The sequence below is a fragment of the Crassostrea angulata genome, chromosome 7 (assembly GCF_025612915.1).
Source record: "Crassostrea angulata isolate pt1a10 chromosome 7, ASM2561291v2, whole genome shotgun sequence".
In the NCBI taxonomy this organism is placed as follows: domain Eukaryota; kingdom Metazoa; phylum Mollusca; class Bivalvia; order Ostreida; family Ostreidae; genus Magallana; species Magallana angulata.
In genome coordinates, this window is record NC_069117.1 from 44508767 (window position 1) to 44532917 (window position 24151).

Here is a 24151-nt window from a genome sequence, read left to right on the forward strand (position 1 = left end):
AATATCGCGTTACAAATGTAGAGGCTTATAACCATGATAACAGCTGTAAAATTTAAACAATCAGCGCATTTTAGATACACGTGAACGTGACACCAGCAATATATTCTCGCCATAAACAAAATCCTATAAAGTGCATAAGTAATCCTATAAAAAAAAATGTATGAATTAGTTTATAAATATGTCTTACTAGCACCCCTGTGAATGGCATTGTCACTTAAATTTAGTGGTTTTAAAATCGTGTCTGGTGTTTATACATGTAGTCTATTTCTTGGAATCTGGGTACTTAATTGTATTCAAACATAAAAACTAAACGTTTATTGGTTTTAAACTTTATCTTCATTAATTGGTGGATGAAATAAGTATTAAAAATAAATGTGACAATAGAAAGTATATGTTTTTTTGTCGCTTTTGTAACAGTTAACATGCTTAGTAGCAATCCCCCTAAGAATTTCGATCCGCGCCTGACCTATAAAAGCATCAATAGTGAAACAGACTATGCTCTTTTATGCCGAATGTTCCTTAAATATCATGCACGTAGCATCGTTTTTGAAATGGGGGGGGGGGTGCCAGACTCGGGGGGGGGGGGGCAACTCCATGTTAATTCAATTTTTTGTATGTATAAATTTTTAAAAAAATCTTTGCTGCGCAAAAAAGTGCCCCCCCCCCCCCGGCCCCCTGATGCTACGTGCCTGCATATACTGAGTTCTTATACAAAACAGGCCCCCAATTTTTTGTTAAAAAGCATGGTATTGTACACCAAAAGCATCAAACATGGCTATGATTTTTTTAAGCAACCCAATGTTTGTATTTTCAACCACGTGTAGAGTGGTTGAACACGATCGATAACTCTGTTCTGAATATCTTCGTTTAGTTTAGATAACCGCTACATTATGAAATGAGACACATATCTAAATAGATATTCATGTTTTAACATAAATAAAAGAATGATATGATATGGAAAAACCACCAGTACTTACGTATTATGAGAATATTATCCGAACACTTAGATCTAAACTTCCGCTCGAAATTTCACAGGAACTAAACAAGTCTCGGAGAAGTCTCAAGCACCTCTGGATTTATTACATATTATTATACTTGGCAACGATAAATAAAATATTCCGAACACATTCGCTGGGGTGACTAGGGCCAAAAAGGATAATTTGATTGAAAAAGGAGTAAAGTCCCGGGGGTCTGGATACTTAGGGATGGGGGGGGGGGTGGAAGGCCTTAGGGGGGTGAATATGGTTCTGTCCTCAAGCACCTATGCTTTCATATGCATACTTACAAATAATTTAATCAAAATGCTTTTAAAAAAAGCAAGCTGCAAGAACTAAGCGCAATATTTCTAATTATTCACATATATGGAGAATTTACTGTTCCTTCTAAGTTATGTTCTGCTTATTGAAGTACTTTTAATTACTGACCATGAATATTCGATTTTACTGTTTTTATTTTATCGTCAATCTGGACGCTGGTTAGTAAGAGTTCTACCGTATACCTTCACATGAAACGGACAACTCAGTAGGCCTATGAGAAACTATTTTATGGTAGTGTATATAATAATAAATAGTCTTAGATAGTATAACGTGACGGTTTATTTATTTTTTATTCTAATTTATTCATTAATTTATTCTAAAATGAAATTGAAACCAATTATTAAAATACATTTACATTTCCAGTGTCTTGTCGGAGATATCACTACGAATAGATTTGATCACGTGACCAACCAAGTTAGTTAAACAATAAAATGCTTTCTTTGGCGATTCATGCGGGTCATGAAGGTGGCGACATTGCAGGAAAAAAAATACATAACCTGCGTTTTATTGTTTATATTTACATCTTTCTTTAAACTAATTAATAAATTCATTGTAAAAAGTAAGTAAAATTCACTAATTTACTGTTAACATACATCGATCAGTACGATAGTTAAAAAAACGGCCAAATCGTCTCCTGTGGGAATATGAGTCTAATATTATGATTATATCGTGCTGTCCGTGACTTTTCTATGATCGCTGTAGGTTTCGACCAAACGATAAACGGGGCGTGTAGATTTCAGTCTGGCTGTTTCTTTAAAAAGGGGAAGCCTATGATTTACTACATAATATAGAACCATTTTAACAAGAGCTTGGACTTTGGGTACGGTTGTGTCAAACAGCAATGTGACGTAGCCTCGTCCTGTCTATTTCATTGCTAGCCATTCAGCCATGGGTCTTTGAAATCAACAAAAGTCTGGCTTTTGAGTTAAGACTACGCAATCGGTGTATATTTCGCTTGAAACCAGTGTCATTTTGAACTCTCTTTGACGCAAGAAATAGATAGTTGCATCCTATTGAAAGTCCAAGGCCTTGTTAAAATGGTTCCAAGTTCCCGTAAGAAATAGAGAAAACCATACTCGGTAGATGTAAATATAATAAATATAAAATGTCAGTTTAATTTGTTATTCATGAAAACGGATTTTAAAAAACCACAAAGTACATACATTTGTATTTTTGTGTGGAAAAGAGACCGACACTAGCATAATTTGCCTTTTTTTCTACATTAATGAACTCCAATTCGGTCGTAACCAAATACACTGACTCCCGTATTTTTCGATAACGACTTATAGGTAGCGGGTTAAGTACGATATTAAAGAAAATCCAATATTTATTTATAAGCCTTCTTGGCTTCCATAACTTACTGTCCTGTTGATTACTATTAAGAAAGTATGTTGGATCGTAGATATTATGAAGGGTATTTCGGGTAAGAGATTTTGATATTTTTTTCAGAATTCAACAGATACCCGGTATTTGTGTGATTGAAATCAAAAGAAAACCTTTTTAATCGCATTATTTCGACTCAAAACAACATTCGTTTGAGCTTAACTGTCTTGTTTATTAATCAACTTTCGGTTTAGCCATAGGTACCTTTTTATCACATGAAACTTTTTAATTGTATTTTTATGTAGAAGAGAACTGTATGCACTGTGTGGTGAAAGCCCAGCATAAGCATCAAAACAGAGGGGGGAGGGGGCTAAGCCCCCCCCCCTCCCCCCCCCCCCCCCGACACACACTCTTTTTGCCCCCCCCCCCCACACCTTCCCACTTTCAATTTGCTTCCGACGCCACCTTAATATACTTTAATATATTACTTTAACAGTATATAAACTAATATCATTATTCCGTTTCGTTAATAGAAGGCTACTCATGCGGATTTTTTTCTACTGTGTATGAACCGAGGCGAAATATGTAAAATACCATTTTGTATATTTTCAGAATGACGTTAAATGACACAAAGAAAATTGTTTCTGTAGGACCATTTACTAATCGAATTCGTATTTTCAATTTTTAAAAAAACCGAAGTTTATAACGCAAAATGTCTGGGTTGGAGGAAATACCAGAGGAGATGCCAACTGAACCAGGGTCTGGATTAGAGGAGTTACCAGATGACGTGTTTGAAGAGAGACAACGTCCGGTCAAAGAATCCTCTAAAATTAAAATGGTGGCCGCAATGGACTTTGGAACTACATATTCCGGTTATGCATTTAAATTAATAGGAATCGAAAACCACAAGAATATTTACGTCAAATCGTGGAACGAGGAGGCAGGTGGCGGCTGTTTGCCCTCCGAGAAAGCTCCAACGTGTGTTCTGTTAGAGGCTAATGGAGACTTTCAGTCCTTTGGTTACACAGCAGAAAGAGAATTTAGTGAATGTGAAGATCCAAAAAACTGGCGGTTTTTCAAGCATTTTAAAATGATATTGCACAGAGACGAAGTGAGTACATTGTAGATATATATATTGAGTATTACTTAGAAAAAAACAACCTTCTTTATCATTTGTGTAAAATCAACGTGTTAAAAAATAAAAGCGTATCTTTGTAAAGGTTTTTGATTTTTGTTAATGTAGGGACTGTGCAGCAAGACCACAATTAAAGATTCGAATGGAAAAGAAATTTCGGCGAGACTTGTTTTTACTCACTGCATTAAGTTCATGAAAGATGATTTAATGAAAATGGTCGAGAGGAAGAAAGTTGACACTGAGTTTAAGACGGAGAACATCAGATGGGTGATAACGGTTCCCGCCATCTGGGAAGAGCCCGCCAAACAGTTCATGCGTGAAGCCGCTCGGGAAGTAAGGCAGATTTGCTTGAAATAACATGCATTTATGGTGGTATGTGGTACTTTCATATCGTGACGTACTTCCGATCGAAATAAAATCAAGCTTATTTTTATAAAAGTTTTCTTTCCCGAATTTGTTACCTAACTGCATAGCGCAATGGGTTAGTGCGTATGCTACGAATCTGTAAGTCATGAGTTCGAATCCCGCTGGGGGCTTTTATGATTTTTACCTTTCAAAAAATTTTAAAACTTTTTTCTGGTCAAATATTTTAAAATTTCAAAATTTCAAAACGGTCAAAGTATTTTGATTATTATGTAGTTTTACCCACATTAATATCAACAGGTGTCCCATATTACCTTGAATATTTCTTTTTGTGGTTCATTAAAACATTTCTTTAGTTTCCCTAAACTATGATTAGAACGAAAAATAGCATCTAAAATGTTTGTCCAATATGAAAAGAATAACTATTGTACCCATATTGTTTTTTGAGCCAAGAGTGTCTAGATCTGTCTTCACCCTTCAATCCACCCGTCAGATATATACATGTACACGTAGCCAAAACATTTGAAGGTGCCTTAATCAAAAAGAGTCTCCAAAATATAGCTTATTTTCCTACACCACTGTACATATTTGTCAATACGAACAAAAGAATCCTTTTCATTTTTAGGCTGGAATCGAGGGAGATAACCTACTTCTGGCGCTGGAACCTGAGGCTGCTTCTATCTACGTCAAAGAAATGAATGTTGAGGTTCATACTGATATGAATCAGTCCAGGCTATCGGCCTTTTCTCCCAAAACCAAGTACATGATCGTCGACTTAGGCGGTGAGTTATGCTGTAACAAACTAATTCAAGATTTTTGACAGAGTTCAAGTTGCTGTAAGATTAATCTATCATAATCGTTTGGGTTTTTATTTATCTGAGACATTTTTTTTTATTAAATGAAATTTTTTATTTTGTCGAAAACAAACTTCTCGAAAAGAAGATACTTTTAAAGCAATTTACAACGCAAAAAAGGATTCAATTACCGTTATATTTGAAATTTTTGCTTAGGGCAATATTCGCTATGAAGGCAAAAAAAAACAAATTCACTTCAGCTCAATCAAAACCTTTGAAAAGTGTGCAATTAAAACACGGTACCTTTTCTTTATTATCCTTTGATTAGTTTCTTTCTTTCTGTTTTAGGAGGGACCGTTGACGTTACAGTGCGCGAAGTCCTACCGGACAGATCCCTGAAGGAGATCACAAAGGCCAGCGGAGGGGCGTGGGGAGGCCTACACGTCAACCAGCGGTTCTACCAATTCATAGAAGATCTGGTGGGCAACAAATTGATGGAAAAATTCAGAGAGCAACATCCTGCAGCTCAATTAGACCTGGAACGAGAAATCGAACAGAAAAAGAGGAATTTGACGGGTGATGAACACAAAAGAATTTTGATAAAGCTGCCCGGTGAACTGATAGAGTTATTTGAAAAGACCAAGGGAAAAAGTTTGAGTGACTTTGCTATGTCATCAGGTCGATACAGAGAAAAACTTGAAATGACATTTGAAAAGCTGCGAATAAGTTTAGAAGTAACGATGGACATGTTCAAACCAGCCGTAAACAGCATATTGCGTCACGTCGAAGAACTGGTGTCGGACCCTGTCACTGAAGGCTTAAAAAATATCATTCTGGTTGGCGGGTTTTCAGATTGCAAAATTATCCAGAAAGCCATGAGGGAAAAGTTTAAGGACTTCAGGGTTGTCATCCCACAGGAAGCTGGGCTAGCTGTTTTGCAGGGTGCAGTGTTGTTCGGAGAGAACCCACTTATTGTTTCAGAGAGAGTCAGCCCTTTCACCTATGGCACCCGGCAGCTCCGTTACTTCCTAGACGGAGATCCTCCGGAATATAGGACGGAGATTGACGGGACCCCCTTTTGTAAGAATGTGTTTAACGTCCTCGCCAGGAGTGGGCAGACATTTCGAGTGGGACAGAGAGTCACCACCGAAGTGTCCCCCGTGAAGCCAAATCAGACGGTAATGCCAGTGAACGTTTACCAGTCAAACAATCCGGACCAAATGTATGTGGATGACGACTGCAGAGAAATTGGAACAATGATCGTTGACATGCCAGATACCACTGGTGGCCTTGACCGGATTGTGGATGTGTCCTTGGCCTTCGGCGACACGGAATTACATGTGACCGGAAGAGACCGATCCTCGAAAGAGAAAGTGTCGGTGACTATTGACTTGCTGAAAAATAATTAACTTTAATAAACTTTTCCAAAGGCCCGTTTTGATATTACTAATGATTAGCTGTGATATGACATTTCTATATATCTGAGCTTACGTGTACCTCATGATTGCACTGTTTGTTGCTTGTTGAATAAAACTTTTTGCTACCTTGGTCCATTTGTCATCATAATTAATCAAGTTGGAAACCCCATTCTTTGAATTGAACGTAAGCAAAAGAAAAAAGGATTTAAATCTCTACATACGTATAGACTATCAGTTTTATTTCTTGAAAAACTGGAATGGCAAGAAATTGAAGAACAAATCAAAATGTGATAACCATACGTTTAAAAAGCAAAATCAACTATTGTATACAGGGAAACTTTCGCCCCATGTCATTTTCTGCCCTTTACACTTGCAAAGAGTTTCACCCCGTCTTGAATTCGAGGTGACACAGTTGTTTAAAGGGAGATGATTTGAGTCATTGGAATTTGCCTAGTCTTTTTGCCCGCTGAAAGAGGGCGAAATAAAACGGGGGCGAATATTTTCCCGGTATACAGTATATCATTTCTTTCATTTACTCTCAACTTTTAAGTTTGTGAAGACAATTATTCAACGCAAACGAAAGTCAATTTTGACATAAACGATTGAGGCTTGTTTAGGATGCGCACATAAAATGTACAATTGTCGAATAATTTATCGGCGATATGCTGGCGTCAAATCAAAGATGAGTGAAGTTTTAGGAAACAGTAGCATCTTATGACGTCATAGGAAAACGTCAACGTGAAAAACAAGTTACCATCACAGCTCAGATAAGGTATGATTCACTGTGATTCATTCAAACTAATTAATACTTCGTATAATTGAAAATATTTATCATGCTTTGCAAATTTCTGATTTAATTTTGTTCTTTTACTTCAGATGCAAAGAAGAGGTCGAAAATATAAATCGAGATGGACAAAGAAAGTGGGCTTGAAACAGGTACATACATGTACATATATAATATATATTACTGCACTGTGAGGCTGCCCAAAGTTAATATCACGTTTAACGTCACCTTAAAAACACCGATAAAATCAAAACAAACAAAATTTGCAAACAATGATTTTTATTCATTTATATTATACTCTGTCCCGAGTTTTTGCTTCCACCACTTTTTGCTTGATATTTCAATAACAGTAAATACCTTTGTGCTCAAACTAAGTTCATCCACTAATATGAAAAATGTCCAGATTATCTGTTTTGAAATGCCCCTTCTACCGCTTCAGGTTTCAATACACATCCAAAAATTGAAAGTCTACGGAGATTTTGCATTGCATCAGCCATTAATAAGCCCGGATGATAATGTTAAAAAATTGCGCGATGTATTCCGAGTGTATTCCGAATGGAGAAAAGATGTAAACATTTCCCATTACAAATCTCCGTAAGAAAATTGTTTTCATTCCCGTGAAATTTTATGAGTGAAAAGGGATAATTGTTCAATGAAGATATCTTGGATATATTCCCTTTCATCGATTTCAATTGTATTTCTTTCACAGGTATGTGTATTTTTATTAAAAATCATCAAAAATTGATGGAAGCAATAACTTGGGACAGACTATAATAAAAAATACAGTGAGTTCGTTCCAGCTTTCTGTAAACTAACTATTTAATGATCTTTCCTATCTTACGCGCATTGATGAAGTTTTCCGGTCAATTTTTTCTTTGATACGTCGATCAATAGAAAAATTATTATCTTCATTTCTTAAAAGAAATAAAACTGGAAATTGGGGTTTATTTGTTTTTTTGAAACAACGATTTCTCCAAAACCATTATTTCCAAACACGCCCGCAGGAAACGTTAAACATAGAATTAACTTTGGACAGCCTAACGCACTTTGTGTCTTTCCACAAATGTTTATTTAAAAATAAAATTTGGTGTCATAACACCAAGTTTTATTTTTAAATTAACATTTGTGGGAAGACATTTGCTTTATAGAAGACCTATACATGTATAGAAAAAAGAAGTCTTGTAGTAAACGTAATGCGCCAAATCGATATAAAAAAGCAAATTGTAAATGATATTGAATTAAATAACTATAAATTGTAATAGGAAACACTTTTGCGTGTAAGGATGTTTCCCATGTTTTGAATGCTTTAATATACTTTTTTTTTAAAAAGTAACATTATATGTATATGAAAACGCCGATTCATCTACGTGCAAATCTCCATGCAAATGTTAATAAGTCTTCAATCTCGCCCAGCTATTGGCAACTCAAGAGAACCCTCGGAGTCTTATTCAGGAGTTGGAGATGAGGGTTCGAATGCTGGCCCTACAAAGAGAGACTGCCGAAAGCGACACGCTGCACGCCATTGCGGGGGGACAGCAAAGGGTAGGAAACACAAAAAAAATGAAAAATTAAGGAAGCTGACTTTTTGCTTAAAAAAAAAATAATAAAAAATTTACAAAATGCTTTATATTTAACCGATTAGTAAAATGCCTTTTCATCATCGTTGTCGAAACAATTTTTTCAAAGGTGTAAATACACAAAGCATATATTTTAAAAGACAGAATGCGCAAAGGCTCGCAAATTTCAAACCAAAATCGACCAAAGCTGACTTAGATCTACAAGGGATCGGAAGATTATCACAATCATGTTTGCAGTAAAATATTTTAGTAAAAGAAAGTCTGGATTCCCGTATTACCGATATTACTGAAATTATACTTTCCGAAACAGCTAAGTCACTGATGAAGAAAAAGTATTTTTTACATATTCCGTTTATTTTGAAAACCATGTTTATTCTTGCAGAAATTTTTCACAGTTTGGATGAGCAGGAGTAATCCATTTAATGAGATCGAAGATACCGGGACGGAGAGCGACAATTTAATAACACGACAAAAACTCACTGTATGTATATGTATATATTTACATTATCCAGTGTCTTTGCCTGTGATAACACTACGTATCGATTTTGTACTAAATAACCCATAATACAAATGACGCCAAATTGAGGCGCCAGCGGGGTTCGTTTATTTATATTTATATTTAATCGTACGATGGCCTAAAATTATATAAATATAAGTAATAAGGAATCATTCGTTGAATATTATGAGGTGATAATTTCGGTCGGGGCGTGATCAAATATATCATAAAGCCCTTCGGGCTTAATTGGATTTGATCACGCCCCGACCATGCAAAATTATCACCTCATAATATTCAAAGAATGATTCCTTATTCCTTATGTACTTACTATCCAAATAGAAAATGTACACATACAACACCTGCATGTCTATACGATAGTCACACAATATTTTATTGCCCCCCCCCCCCCCAAGAGTACACTTAATAGCGACATTAATTTGAACATATGTGATTAATTTACCATGATAATGAAACGAGAAGTTACTATATAGTATTTGCAAAAATATTCGACCACGAACTGGCTATCTTGTAAATGCATATATATATGCAAAGTATTCTCCGCAAAATATTTAACTTTAGTCGTTTAAATAAACATTGCTATATTGTATCTATAATGCACTCGGTGTAAATTGAATGGAAGAACAGTTCAGAACAATCAGTTCCTATGCAATTCTGGTTTTACTATTCGAATTAAAAAAAATTAATATGAAAATTTATTAGCAATGTCAAATGGTTTGTCTGAAACTGAATTTTCACGATCAATTCTAGACAAGTTGTCTTGCAACTGCATGCTGTTTTTGTTATTCTCGAAATTGTGGATACAGTTATGAAACCATTGATATTTAAAATTAAGGTATAATAACCAAAAGAAATCATTAAGTTTCAACTGTGTAAAGTTCTTCGTGAATTCTAGCAATTCTCCTACGACAAAGACGTCTCCTGGGATGAACTAATCACCAACGCCCCTCGAATTAAGGTTGGTATTGAAAATGATATACGTGCCGCTCTTTAAAAACAAAACACAAAAAAGACACAATTTTTAAATTATTAAAAAAAAATGTTTTTCATATTTTTTGAATCTGCACACAGAAATACGTTATATCCACAATTTATTTAATTGAAAATATATTTTGTTTACTTCTTAAACCTTTTGGATCTGCACACAGAAATACACCCAGTTCATGGAGGAGTCAGCGTCTGCTCTGCGTCAGTTGGAATATTCCGCGTTACAAACCAATGAGGAGGTAGACACAGCCAATGGAGAGGTTTTAAATTCTTAAGCAAAAAGGTACATGTCATTTGAAGAGAAGCCTATGGTGCCATATTTTTAAGTGCAAGATAAATTATGTCGACATGCAACAAAAGTATGTCAATATGCGAGATATTGCAGTAATTATGTTGGCATGCAAGTCTTCTTATATAATATGTCTTAATATGGGTCAATTTCGTTATCAACGCCAAAATCTGACAACTGCGGGGGGCATAGTTACTCCAATATGATGCATGTTAGCATATTCAAATCACATGCAGACATAAATACGTCGCATGTTGATATAAATATCTTGCATGTTTACATATTATATATATTCTGACAGCATTTGGTTTGCTGTCAGAAACTAGCTCAAGAAGTGAATTCTCCATTTTACAAAACTTTTCGTGCATGTTGACACAATTTATCTTGCAAATGGGGGGCAGAAACATGCCCGTAAAATTTCTGTCAATCTTGGTTTATTTTGAGCCCCCCCCCCCAATTTTGTTTTATAAATGTTGTCATTGTATAATATACATGGATTTAAATCTGCGCCTTTATCTGTTTTCAGATCGAGAACTTAACTATTTTATAATATTTGATATATACAACATGCATCTCTCTTTTTTTTTTTAGATCATTGTTATTTCAAAGATGTAATGCATGCATGGCAAGGGAATACCAAGGAACAACGATTTTTTAGCATCTTACACAAACGTTTTTATAAAAGCTTAGATTTTATATGGCAAGATTATTGTCCGTTATTATAGTATTTAGACAGCATTTACATGAACAACCTTATTTTAAATGTGTCATATATTGATTTATAAAAATAAATATATTCATATTTCTTCTAATACAGCTTAATTTTAATTTGTGAGAGGGAGGGGATATGGGTAAAACAAACTAAATTCAGGATCAAAATTCCCAGAAAAACAATGGAATCGAAATTTCCTGATAATATGCACATATGGATAATGTGTCAACAAACTTCATGCGCCGGTGTAAGAGGAGTTTTGCTGACGGAAAAACAGGACTGACAGGTTAAACACATTTTATCCACTGCAACTTGGGATATAATGTAATCTCTTTTGCCCATGGTTTCCAGCACGGGCCAAGCCCGTTTTAACAATTATTTCAATGTAACCATAAATAAAGATTGAAATTAATGTTAAAACGGGCTTGGTCCCTGTGTTTCCAGGCACAAAATCATAGTTCATGCGGTATAGAGATCAAAATACACATTAGAAATTTGAGGTTCAGTAAAGTATTTCCTTTTTCAATCATTTTTATTTTGCTTGTCAATATGTTGCAGTAGTTCTTTCATCAATAAAAAGATTCAATTACATGTACTAGATAAACCCATACAAGCAAAAAAAAAAAGAAAAATATTTTCAATAAAAAATTCGGGTCTGTTTATTTCAACATGGTTTTTCATTGACAACATACCTCTATATGTTTAATTTAACAAAATGAATGAAAAAGAATGATTGTAGTCGACAGCTATTAATTGGACAGAATACCTAGCCTTTCACAGTCATTCAGGCATCATGAACTCTTTAATTAAGTACACACAGATACTAAGTTTCCACACTTTCTCTTACTTTTAGGCTTTATGTGCAACCAGTGGGTTTATTGTGCCATTAATAACAAGGAACTAAAGGACAAAGTAATCCCTCCAACATTACTGACATAAAATGAAATTAGCAGCAAAAGCTAAGACATTCCCATAAAGATGAAGCTCATTGAAAGAGGAGTAATTTTATCAGCTAAAAATAGTTAAAGTTTAAAAAAAAAGACATACATTGTGCCTTCTTGTAAAAGACTGTTGGTTCAGACAATATATATCAATTGTGAAATTACAAAGATGCACATGTATGACTGAAAATAACTACATCTCATTCCAATTTGCACAGTACCACTCGGGAATATATTCTGAATATAGAAAAGAAATCAAAGTTCATGCAAATCAAAAGAGAATCATTTGAGAATAATTTGAAATATTCTGAACAATATTACATTAACAAAACGTTCTAAACTACAGACCATGACCTATGACACATGATACATTTAACTTGTACTAAATGATGTACAGTTGTACCAACAATGTACTAAATGATGTACTAACAATGTACTAAATGACATACTAACAGACACTTTAAATTTCATGTACATAAAACTACCAGCATACCATTTTCATCATCAAGACAACATCACTTCATAGACACACTAATAGGAAACACTAACTTGATAAATATTTAACTGGAACAAAACACTCATACAATCTGGCAGCCATGTTAAACATGGGTTCATATACCAAGTGACACAAACAGGTTTTTAAGCACAGTTTCAATATAAGACATTTACTTTTAATTTTCCCTTCATCATCAGACTCATTCTTTCATATATAAATTGGTTAAAAAAGACAAATCAAAACTCACTGAAAATGTTATGCATACCAAGTACATGTGAAAAAAGATCAATAAAAAAAATCTTTTTCAAAATGTTAAAGCAACATGAAAGTTTATTAACTGAAAAAAAAAATCTATTCAATTGTGCATAAATGTGTAAAGCTTTCATGCACAGAAAATTAAGAAATCTAACTTGTACAGTATTCAGCCTTAATACTACACAGATGGATAAGATTTAAAGAAATGTTATATAACAGGTTTGGTTGTGTCTATCAGCATTGCATAACACAAAACATTGAGATGCCTACTAGGAATTCTGATTCTTATACTCTTCATACTCTCTCACAAAACTTCTCTCAATCCTTTCTAGACTTCCTCTTTCTTGGAGATCGTCTGTACAAATGTAAAAATAAGTAACTGGAGTTAGAAACCTCTTGCAATAGTAAAGGATCATTTTAATAAGTAAAGGCCAATTTATGTGGATTGCCAGTATTTGATTTTACAATTACAATATGAAGTGACTTAATGAGTTCATTCTAATGAACAGAATTATCATACTTTATAGTAAATTGTAATTATTTTTTGCCAAATCAAATTCCTAAGTGAGAAGTACCCAAGAAATCCAGAAAAAGTAAGGCAAAAATGAATATTGATAACACTACAGGAGGCCAGTAAACACTTGTTGATACTACATTTCACACTGTTGTAGGAAAACAGATATCACATTTCGCGATTTTCACAAACCTTGGTGATTCGCTGTTCTTCTCCTGTGCTTCTTCCTCCTCTTCTTCAGCATCCACTTCATCTTCATCATCTCCATCATCCTTAAATTTGAGTTATACAAATCCATAACGTTAACTTGACTATGACTTGCAATATTTATCCCCATGAATTCTTTCTATCTTTGTCAGCTAGCTACAATTAGTTGCCTTTTGATGATGTCAAATGTGAATTTTTTGAAATATGATATATTGACATGAGAAGTGGAGCAATGGTGTCAACTGATAGCAAGTTAGATGTGGCTGTTATGATTAATTTCGCACCCTTCATATGATATCTTTTATTTATATCAGTGATGGATCAAAACACTGACATTGTTGAATAGCTATAACTGACCTACACCTGGCAATGTCATTGATAGGGATGGGACGATGCACCGGTGCATCACAGTATTTATTTTGACGATATTTGGATCGATACATTTACCATAAATACAACGATACCTAAGCGAACTTTTTTTTATTTTCCAATAATATCCGAGCTTCATATATCGGCTATTTTTAGTCTGTGCGCCTAAAATGAAAGTACAAAGATGGCGGAAAACCTCGTAAAGTTTTCAAAACTCTTAGGAAGCTAAATCTGGAGTGTGGACAACTTTTGGATTACTTGTTTATGAAAAAGTAGTGTATATATGAGACTTAAGTAATTTGTAAATTGTGCAACGCTCATTTTAAATATATCAAAATAACTTTGGACATGCGGTAATACATCGACAGATTTAATAAATTTTTAACCCTTATTCATGTTTTCATTTAGTTGCAATGTATCGTGATATGTATCGTATCGCATCTCATGTATCGTGATATGTACCGAATCGGCTAAGTACAGAATCGGCTAAGTACAGAATCGTCCTTGCCCTAGTCATTGATGATTTATATACATGTATTACAATCTTTCAATATAAATTTGATTATTTTAATGTGTGTTTTCTTTTCCTGAGCATTTATGAGGGGATACTGTAAATTCCTAATTAAAGGCTTGGAATTAATTTCCACTTAAAATCGCGAGAAGCAATCATTGTGGATTTTAAAATCTCGCTTTTATTTTTCAGACAGTTTCAAACTATAGGAAATAATAACAAAAAAATTGGTGATCGTGATTTTATGTTCTCGCGATTTGATACAAAACCGTGGAATCACGGAATTAAGTACTCACTTAAAATAAGGAATTTACAGTAGACAACACACTATGAGTTGATAAAAATTATATATCGGCCTACCTCTGTGGCCTCTAGACTGGCCTTAGATTTCTTGGTGTTGGGTTTGTTGTCTCCCCCTGGTCCTGTCTTTTCCTCCTTGTCCGCAGACTCCTCTTTCTTTTCATCATCTGGTGACACCGCATCGGTTTTCTTTGCTTCAGCTAGAGTCTCGGGCTAAAATAAGAATCAATATTAAGACCTACTGTTCTCAATTATTTAAACATTGAGATTTGGTTGAAATACACTTCATTACAACCTTTAACCAACTAGAATTCAGAGTGTAGAAAGACTTTTGAATAAATTTTAATTCCAATATCAAGGAATTTAATTACCGGTATTTTTCTAAAGTTGTGAAATCAAATTCACATAAGTTAAGACATTGGACTACGGTATTCACTACAATGTGTAAATTATCGAGAGTTTTTTGTGATTTTAAAACTTAAACAATGTAGTTTTAAGAATTCTTTAAATTTAAAGATTCTAAAGAATTACTGTAACAATAAACATAAATCTTCAGAAATAAACTGCAATTTAAAAAGTTCACTGGGGTATGAACTTGGTTGATCACGTGATCAAATCCTGAAAAGATTTGATAATGTACCAATAAAGTTCATATACCAATGAGCTTTTTAACATTGCTGTTTATTACTTAAATTTATGCTTAAGAAAGGCAAATCATTCAGAATTATTAAAATAACAGTGTTTCCAATGTTTACAATAATGCGATTGTCAGGTGATAAGCATGTGTATAAATCATTGTGACGTCATTAAAAACTTCATACATTGATGTTTTTCGCTATTCTATAGGTTCATATCAGGAAGCATGTTTGCAACTGTTTATATATTGTAAATGAATATGCATGAAAATAGGCTCCTACATTCACTTTTGATAAAAAAGGCTGCAATTTCAAAGTGGCTTGTTCAAAAAGTTAATTTTGTGTAACATAGAAGATTCCTTGGTTAGTAAAATTAAAAGTGAAAAAGGTTTTAAAATAAGTGCTCTTTATCATTATTTCTACATAATTCTATAACAATAAACGTGTTACCATTAGATTTTTTGCTAGATAAGGGTCCAATTCATTTATTATCTAACCCCTCCCTAACTGGACCCCTAACTGGCAAAAAACCCATTAGGGATATTTTGAGAATTCCAGAATAACCAACATAAGTAAAACAAAACTTTTAGAAAATACAAACAAAATAAGATTGTTAAATAAATAAACAGCTAAATTATTAAAAACAGCTATAAAAATATTAAATAAACAAAACAAAGCACCTTAATAGGCCCACTCCGTGGACATAAGCAGATAGAGATTAACAAGACGGGGAGGAGGAGAACCACCACATACACCGCCCACAGCAAGGGTCGCTCCTCGGCCGCCCCCTTTAGTGCCGTGAAATAGGCAAAAGCCTTCAGAGGGAGAGAAAAAATAAAATAAAACACACACATGCTACACTGGTTAACACACAACACCAATGGAAAGTGGCAAGCTTCCTCACTACAGGTCCCAGAGTATTCCCTGCTTATCAAATGTCATTTTCTGATGAGTGAGGAAGCTTTTTACTTTACCAGGTTTCATTTGGTTGTCTGACCATTGTCCATGACTCAGAAATGGTCAGTCATCCAAAAGTCTACTGCAAGCTTGACTCCTAACTCAGCATGAAGATGATTCCAAATATTTTTTCCGTTTGAATTTTCAAGAATACACATGTATTTGTCTACTTATACATGGAACTGTGCCAACTGGGAAATTTGGAAATACATTTGTTAATCTGTTCCTAAAACTGGGATAAAAGTGAAATTTAGAAATTGGTAAATCTGATCAGCTGAGTCAGGAGTTTGGTGGGGTACATGCAATGTGCTGTCTGGACCACATTCATCTTTTGGCCTTACCTCTGATTTAGACATACAACAGTATGCAATAATAAGAACAATTGGCAGTACCACCACTACTAAGATAAGAGCCCATAGCCAGGGTCTCTCTCTTGTAGCGTCACTAATGGCATCCATAACACTTCGCTGTAATAGAGCATAGTTGGGTCAATATATATAGCAACAATTTCACTTCTTTCAGTTTATCCTTGAGTACAACTGACTAAAATTTTTTGCAGCACAAACTTTAAGTAAAAATATCTTTTATCAAATATTCAAATATCTCAAAAGCTTCAATCCTAAAGCAATAGAAAATCTACTGTGGATTCATTAGAATTTCGAATGGCCTAATTTTTAATGATTTTGTGGGCCATCAATATCCTGAACAAATTATGAAATAGGATTTTTATTTATTAACCATGGAAGAATTGAACCTATTAAAAGTTAGCACTCTATGAAACTTGGCCCTCATGGAAATTTACTGATCCCACAGTATCTAATCTTAATGTACATGTACATATTTTAATGCAACTGTATTTTTAATAATTAGCCTGACACACATGTCTGACCTTCCCCAAGTGTGTGTGAACTACTTACACCACCAGAGGAGGCCTTTTCTGCTGCAGATTTAATTTGGAATGTCTGCTCTGTCCATTTCTCTGCTACCCCCTTATCATCTGTCACCAAAAAGTTGTCGAACACAATCTCATCTGTCATTGACCACAGCTCCAGACCCACAGCATTCTGGAAGAAAATGTCACCCATCATCTTCGTGAATGATCAAGTTATAATCCCCACATCTAATTTATTGTTAAAGTTATGATCCTCACATTTAACTGAATGGTTAAATTATAATCCCCACATCTACATGTAACTGAATGGTTAAGTTATTATCGGCACATCTAATTAAATGTTCTAGTTAAATGATTCCCAAATTTTTCTTCCAGTGTATTTCCTTACTATTGGGGTCATTTTGTATGGATCAAGATCTTCAAAGAAGTTAGGATTTGGTATTCTTCTTGGTTTCCATATACCCTGAAAAATAAAAGAATCTTTTTCATTCCTATCAAATGAGTATAATGATATTAAACTGACACAGAATAATTAAATGCATAGAACAATACACTCTGCAGTACAGAATAGGAAATACATGCCCATGTTTCAACAGTGGATCATAAAGGAACAGATGTTATCATTTTTTTTTCTGGTTTTAGGTTTTTAAGGTGGCTCACTACACTGTAAAATATTTTCTCAAATCAGCAGAAAATTACTTGATTATGATAGACATCATAATGGATAAGAAGTATTAAAGTCTAATAGGCCAAAAAATGTGCAATTTTGGATGGAAAATTACATTTTCAAAAATTTAATTCAGTTGACATGAACAAAAGCTCCAGGCGGACTCGAACTCAAGATCTGTGGTTCAGAAGCCCAATTTTTTAACCACTGAGCTACGACGATATTCAACCCAATCGAATGATATAAACAGTTTAACAAAACATCTAAATTGCCATCTTGTGACGTAGTGTCTTAAAAAGTATAAGTGTAGTGAGGTGCCTTAAGTACATGTACATTAAATAGATACACTGTTAAACTTCAGTTCAAACAGATTCTTGACTTACCTGATAATTTGGGTTATCTATCATAGGGGGCCTCCATTTGCCCTTGTATTTTGGATTTTTGATCATCGGTTGTTCCCATTTTCCACATCCAGGAGCATCTGAACACTTAGGGTTTTCTGCAAATGATGAAAAATATTGATATATATATTTTTTTTTTCAGCAGCAGTTAACTTGTAAACTATCCCGTAAAACATTCTTAGTGCTACACGCATGTATGATGTACATATTGGGGGGGGGGGGGTCATGAAGCCTTGCTGTTTACAGGATCTTTGAAATTTTGGAAATATCAAAAGTATTTAAGAGTTCACACTGGTGCTTTAACTAATAGGTTATGAAATACACACTTTACAAGAAAAATTTTCATTGTAAAATGACCAGTTAACACTTACAAATATGGTTTCATTACTTTTTTATATCATTTTGTGTCAATTGTTCATAGAACAAATGAAATAGTGTAAAATAATGAAAATTCGCTTAAGAAAGGGAGAAATTTCAATGGACTTAAACAGATGATGAAGTAATTTACCAATAAGAGGAGCTTCCCATTCACCATCCATTTCTTCATCCCTAGAGAGAAAAATACTTTCTAGTTACAACTTCATAACATTTAAATTTAATTTGAATAGTTTAAAAATCAGTTTTAAAACATGTCCAAGATTTTTTTTTAAATGCGCATTACCAGTCCTTGGGTTTCTCTGCATCAGGGTCTGGGACAAGCTTGTTTTCATCCTCTAGCCATCCATCAGGTTTGGTTGCTTCTGAATCGACTATTTTCTCTGGTTCATTTTCATCCCTACACAACCAAGTAGAAAATTCATGTAAATGAGTATGGTTGGTAAAAATGTAAAGTGCACTGCAGATTTTTAAATTAACCCACATGATTGCAAATATTTTTCAGTAAATCTCACCAATCTTCTGGTTTCTCTGCATCTGGATCAGGAATCCTACAAGATAAAAATAAAATAAGAATATATGATAAACACATAACAAACAAGATGTTTATGAAACACTTATGCCCCCCTTCCCTTGAAGACCTTGGCAAAGAAAATGAACAGAAACTGCAAATAATTGGAATTTTTCCAAGTCCAAGGGGCATAACTCTGTCAAAAATTGCTCCAACTTGACCTTGATATTCTTATGATAAATCTGTATAGCAAATTTCATTTCAGTATTTGCAACATCTGCAAAGAAAATGAACGGAAACTGTTGATGAACAGACCAACAGACAGACAGACACTTCAAAACAATATGCCCTCCCTTCTTCAAAGTGGGGTATAAAAAATAAACAATACTGGGAGATTGCTTGCAAACAACTATATATGTTTTATAATCATTATACCTACTGATTTTACTTAATCTAGCTTATTTTGTGAAAATTTTACATGCAATTTCATAGTTGTCTTGAATGAACATACTTTTCCTTCTCATCCCAGTCCTCTGGCTTCTTGTCATTGGGATCTTCTATCTCTTTAGGGGGGTTAACTGGAGGGCTGTAATAAGTGAAGGGATGTCATTAATTAACTATCTTTCAACAAGATTAAATAATAGTACAGCAATATTTGTAAACAAGTACATGTGTATATATAAATATAACTGTGAATTGCACTAATCTACAGTTCTTCCTAAAAAATTGTTCCTGAAAGATAGTAGTTTTAATCATACATGCATCAATGTGTTAATGGACAGTTCACTGAGAGCTTAAAATAAAAATATTTGGTCTAAAACATTTAGACAGTCAAAAACAAATGATCAATACCCAAATTTTACTTTGAATGATAAAAGAGTTACATGCACCTGAAAGGGCAAATATTTCCTTACAAGTTGAAGAGATATAAAATTGAAAGCAAATATTTCTGATAGCACACACATATAGATCCAATATGTTCAATGTAACTATACAATACCTGAAATCATCCAACAATGACCCAGAATTGACAACAGAACCATCAACAGACACTTCAAAGGTGTTATCTGGATTTATAACTGTAATGACAAGAAGAGGTAGCTGTTTATACAAAGTTAAAAACATTTTCACTTTCTTTTTCTTGTTGATAACAGGACATCAATTTTAATATTAACCTAGAATTTGGGTAAACCTTGAGTGTACAACTCAAGAAAATATTACATTATCAACATTTGCTTTTAAATTATGTTAAGATGAAGTTCAAAAGGATAATGACTCCTACCTAGGGAGTATTGATGTGTCTTCTTGTCTGTGAAGTAACTATCCAGGGCAGCGGATGGCTTCTTGGCATGTTTTTCCTGTAAATGACCGATTTAACAGGTGTTAATATCCAATTTAAGGCTAAATACATAGCCATATCATAAACAAAGGAAATTTCAAATGTCACAAATATGATGAGAAATTGATTGCACCTCAATCAGTAGAAAACCATTTTTACCTCAATTTCCCCAGTCTTGGGATTTTTGTGACGGAAAATGAAGTGAAGCTAAAACATAAAATATAATTTGGAATCATTTCTAAACTGAACATCATTTTGTACACTGAAAAAGTCATTATGGTCATTTGATATAACTGTACATGAAATAATTCTAAGAAGTGAAATTTCATTTTCTGACACTGATCTTTAAAAATTGCTAACGAGTATCAGGTTTTGTCTTAATAGAGAACTTAGATGCATCAGTAATATAAATACAAAGAAATGTATATGTAATATACAGAACGACCATCACTTACCTTATTGTCTAGTCCACATTTGTCTGGACCAAACATAATAGTGTATGGAGTTTTATCATGAAATTGTTTCTGGAACAAAAACAATACAATTAATATGCATTTAATATGTAGAATACAATTAAAGTGCAATTACTTGAATTCAAATGTAAGCCATTTTGATCATGAAACATTTTGACTATTAATTACAAAATAATAAAAGTAGTTCTGACATGCATGCACCATATCGACTCAGAAATTAACACAGAAACCAAATTCGAACATTTCATTGTCCATCTATGCATGTGTATTGCTCTATTAAAGTTGATTTTTTTTCTTCCTGAGAGAACATCATATACCTGTAGGTAACAGAGTCAGGAGAAGCTTACCAAGTCTAAAGCTGGATCGGCTGACAGAAGCTTGACGTAGGCTCCTCCACAGTCGATACCATCTTGATATTTCACTTCATACCTGTCAAATCAAAGAGTTGTCATACTGTAAACAGTGCTTTAATAACCTTTGAAGGCAAGATAATGATATTGATCTTACTAGTGTTGACAATTGTGGACTATTTTTGGTAGATAGTAACAGAGAGGTAACTGCGCACTTACTGTACAAATAAGGGTTTGCCATCAAACTTGAAAGGTTTATTCAGTTTGGATGCCACAGCGTGATGCTTTGCTTTGGACTGTTAAAAGAACTTGAATTACTTATCGATATGATGATTGGTGAAAAATGATTTAAATATAGTCTATGAATTCAAATGCTTTATTCTAAAACTGAGAGAGAGAGAGAGAGAGAGAGAGAGAGAGAGAGAGAGAGAGAGAGAGAGAGAGAGAGAGAGAGAGAGAGAGAGAGAGAGAGAGAGATTTCCTTTCACTGCTTACCTTGAGGACCAGGCCGAGATCTCCTTCCACTGCACTACTCTTAGGTACCTCCACCTTCCATTTACCTATTCATATTTGCATATATTATGCATTTTGTAACTACATATGAAGCAATATATTTTTTTGTCCATACTTTGTAACAATGATTATAGTTTGTTAATATTTTACTGATTTGTGACTTACTTTGCCAATGGAAAATGAATGAAAAATTGTGTTCATTAATTCATACCGTCATATTTAGATAAATTTTCCTCAGCCCCATCTTTCTTTGCTTGTGAAACTGTCCATCTGCTAAATTCAAAAACAAACTCTTAGTGTAACACTAGTAATCAGTGTCTCTACAAAACATACAGTCTTTATTATTTTTATATTTTTTATTTAAACACGTTTCAAAACGTATTCACATAAATAAAATACCTTTTGAATTCATCTTTTTTGTTAAATGAATCTGCAAAGTGCACATTCTTCTGTATAGTTGGAGGCACAAACTGCGGCTGTAAATAAATGTATTACAATTCATAAAATCCCTAATATCCATTGAATTCCAGCAGTGTATTTTACAATATCATGGAACTAAGATGTACATGTACTGCCGTGTTTCTGACCTTTTCCACTCTTACTTCATCATCCTCCTCTACTTCTACCTGGACATCATCGTCTTCATCATCTGTATCTGCTGATGTTGCCCCAATCAGACACACTCCCAGGAATAAAATATATACTGTGTTAAATTTCATCTGCAAAGGGATAAATGTGAAATGCAAATCAATATGTAATGACATTTATATATTTGTTAAAGAAAAGAAACTACTAATTTATATATGCAACCGAAAGTATGTCTCTGGTGATTTGTATTTTAATTATTCGATCTACATCATTGTCCTGAAGGTGTTATTGTGTATCAATGTGCAGTTTTCTGTTCATGAATTCTAAATATTATTTCTATAGTACCATCTATCAATAGAATGTAGATTTCACAAAATGTTCACAATTAATAAGGGCATCATTCTAATCTTGATCTTTTATGATTAAATGAAACTGAAAGTTTTTACATCTGTAATAACTGTTGGTTTATGAAATCTTTTAAAGCTTCACAACTATGCAATCTGGTCAATGCTCAAAGTGTTGCATGTAGATGCTTTAACTAAACACATGGTTAAATGATACATACATGTAATTATATACATGGACAAGGACTTAAATATGGTTTTTTGGGGGAAATGTAGAAATATTAATTAAATTCAAACCTTCCTTGTACAAGTCAAACTGTTCATCGAAAAAGTAGGCGTTGTCTTTTGTATTGTGAAACATTTGTATAAGAAATCATATTTAAGACTTACACTTAGGAAAAAGGGAAGTAAATTTTCAGGATAATTATCTAAAGCCTAAAACAAGATATTGGACATTAAAGTAAAATTATTGTGGGGCTAGATGCACAATAAAACAAAAATCTTGCCTAACGTTTTAATTTGGGTGCTGCATTCATAATATGTGTTTGATTCCAATGATTTAAGGAACTTCATACAATTCTAAAATTGGCTTTGCATTATGAACTTAAATGACGATAGCACATTGCAGTCGTTCTGAATACTGCAGAATCTACTTCGAGGAAGTTCGGATCGGTCAGGCAAACTTTCACAATTCAAAACTTTCTCCTCGTTTTGATGTGCATAAATGTTTCGTGTGAATATTTCATGGGGTATTGAAGAATATAGGTTCCAATAAATACCTTGATTGTTCTCAAAATTTGTAAATAACTAAATAAGCATGACACCGGCCCTTCTGCGTCTACAAGGTCCAAATACCTAAACGTGGAGCAATTTCATTGGTTGAAACAACACATTCTTGTTAAAATGATTATGATTGGATACCTGTGAAATATTGTTAACTCGTTCAACGTTCTTTCGCATCATTCATTTTTGCAAAGAGTAATAATTTGATTTGTATTATTTTCAAAAAACCAAAGAACTATATACGATAAGAGTTAAATTTGGCCCCCATAATTCCCCATCTTTTAAGTGTTTCGGGTACAATAAAATGATAACTAATTTTTTAGAAGAGTTGATATAAAATATATTTTTCATCTATTTATTTGATTTCTTTGCACTCACTGGCAGTATATGACGTCAGAAGTGACGCCATTTCTATAATTCAATCAAAATTAGCCAAAAATCGACATTTTTCTTATCTATTTACGAATGGGAAATATAGAGCGCATGCTTGAACAAGGAAAATTTTTTTGTTACTTATT

General features: G+C 33.8%; 3 protein-coding genes across 5 annotated transcripts; 2 read left to right on the forward strand and 1 right to left on the reverse strand.

Annotated features, from left to right (window-relative positions):
• The first annotated feature begins 2658 nt into the window (after positions 1–2658).
• LOC128157038 (heat shock 70 kDa protein 12A-like) lies at positions 2659–6479 on the forward strand. Its single transcript, XM_052819392.1, has 5 exons — positions 2659–2739; positions 3252–3750; positions 3883–4107; positions 4763–4919; positions 5280–6479. Exons 2-5 carry the CDS (start codon positions 3352–3354, stop codon positions 6338–6340), a joined length of 1842 nt encoding a protein of 613 aa, XP_052675352.1. The 5' UTR covers positions 2659–2739; positions 3252–3351; the 3' UTR covers positions 6341–6479.
• A 408-nt stretch (positions 6480–6887) lies between these two features.
• On the forward strand, positions 6888–11312 carry LOC128155175 (uncharacterized). Its single transcript, XM_052816759.1, has 7 exons — positions 6888–7121; positions 7226–7285; positions 8547–8675; positions 9093–9191; positions 10120–10182; positions 10373–10494; positions 11092–11312. The coding sequence occupies exons 2-6, from the start codon at positions 7226–7228 to the stop codon at positions 10484–10486; spliced, it is 465 nt and encodes a 154-aa protein (XP_052672719.1). The 5' UTR covers positions 6888–7121; the 3' UTR covers positions 10487–10494; positions 11092–11312.
• Positions 11313–11846: 534 nt separating this feature from the next.
• LOC128155174 (calnexin-like) lies at positions 11847–23716 on the reverse strand. Of its 3 annotated transcripts, none has more exons than XM_052816757.1 (22): positions 23630–23716; positions 22506–22637; positions 22318–22394; positions 22130–22188; positions 21901–21965; positions 21625–21701; positions 21403–21484; positions 21038–21106; positions 20742–20789; positions 20526–20601; positions 20244–20322; positions 19755–19829; positions 19248–19283; positions 19019–19132; positions 18866–18906; positions 18340–18455; positions 17678–17752; positions 17315–17461; positions 16121–16255; positions 14866–15018; positions 13611–13690; positions 11847–13259 (listed from the first exon to the last, which is right to left on the reverse strand). In XM_052816757.1, exons 2-22 carry the CDS (start codon positions 22635–22637, stop codon positions 13223–13225), a joined length of 1773 nt encoding a protein of 590 aa, XP_052672717.1. In that variant the 5' UTR covers positions 23630–23716; the 3' UTR covers positions 11847–13222. The 3 variants fall into 3 exon arrangements, with proteins under 3 accessions (XP_052672717.1, XP_052672716.1, XP_052672718.1); XM_052816756.1 differs by having other exon boundaries at positions 22130–22191; XM_052816758.1 differs by lacking the exon at positions 16121–16255 and adding an exon at positions 16739–16864 and having other exon boundaries at positions 22130–22191.
• Positions 23717–24151: the final 435 nt, after the last annotated feature.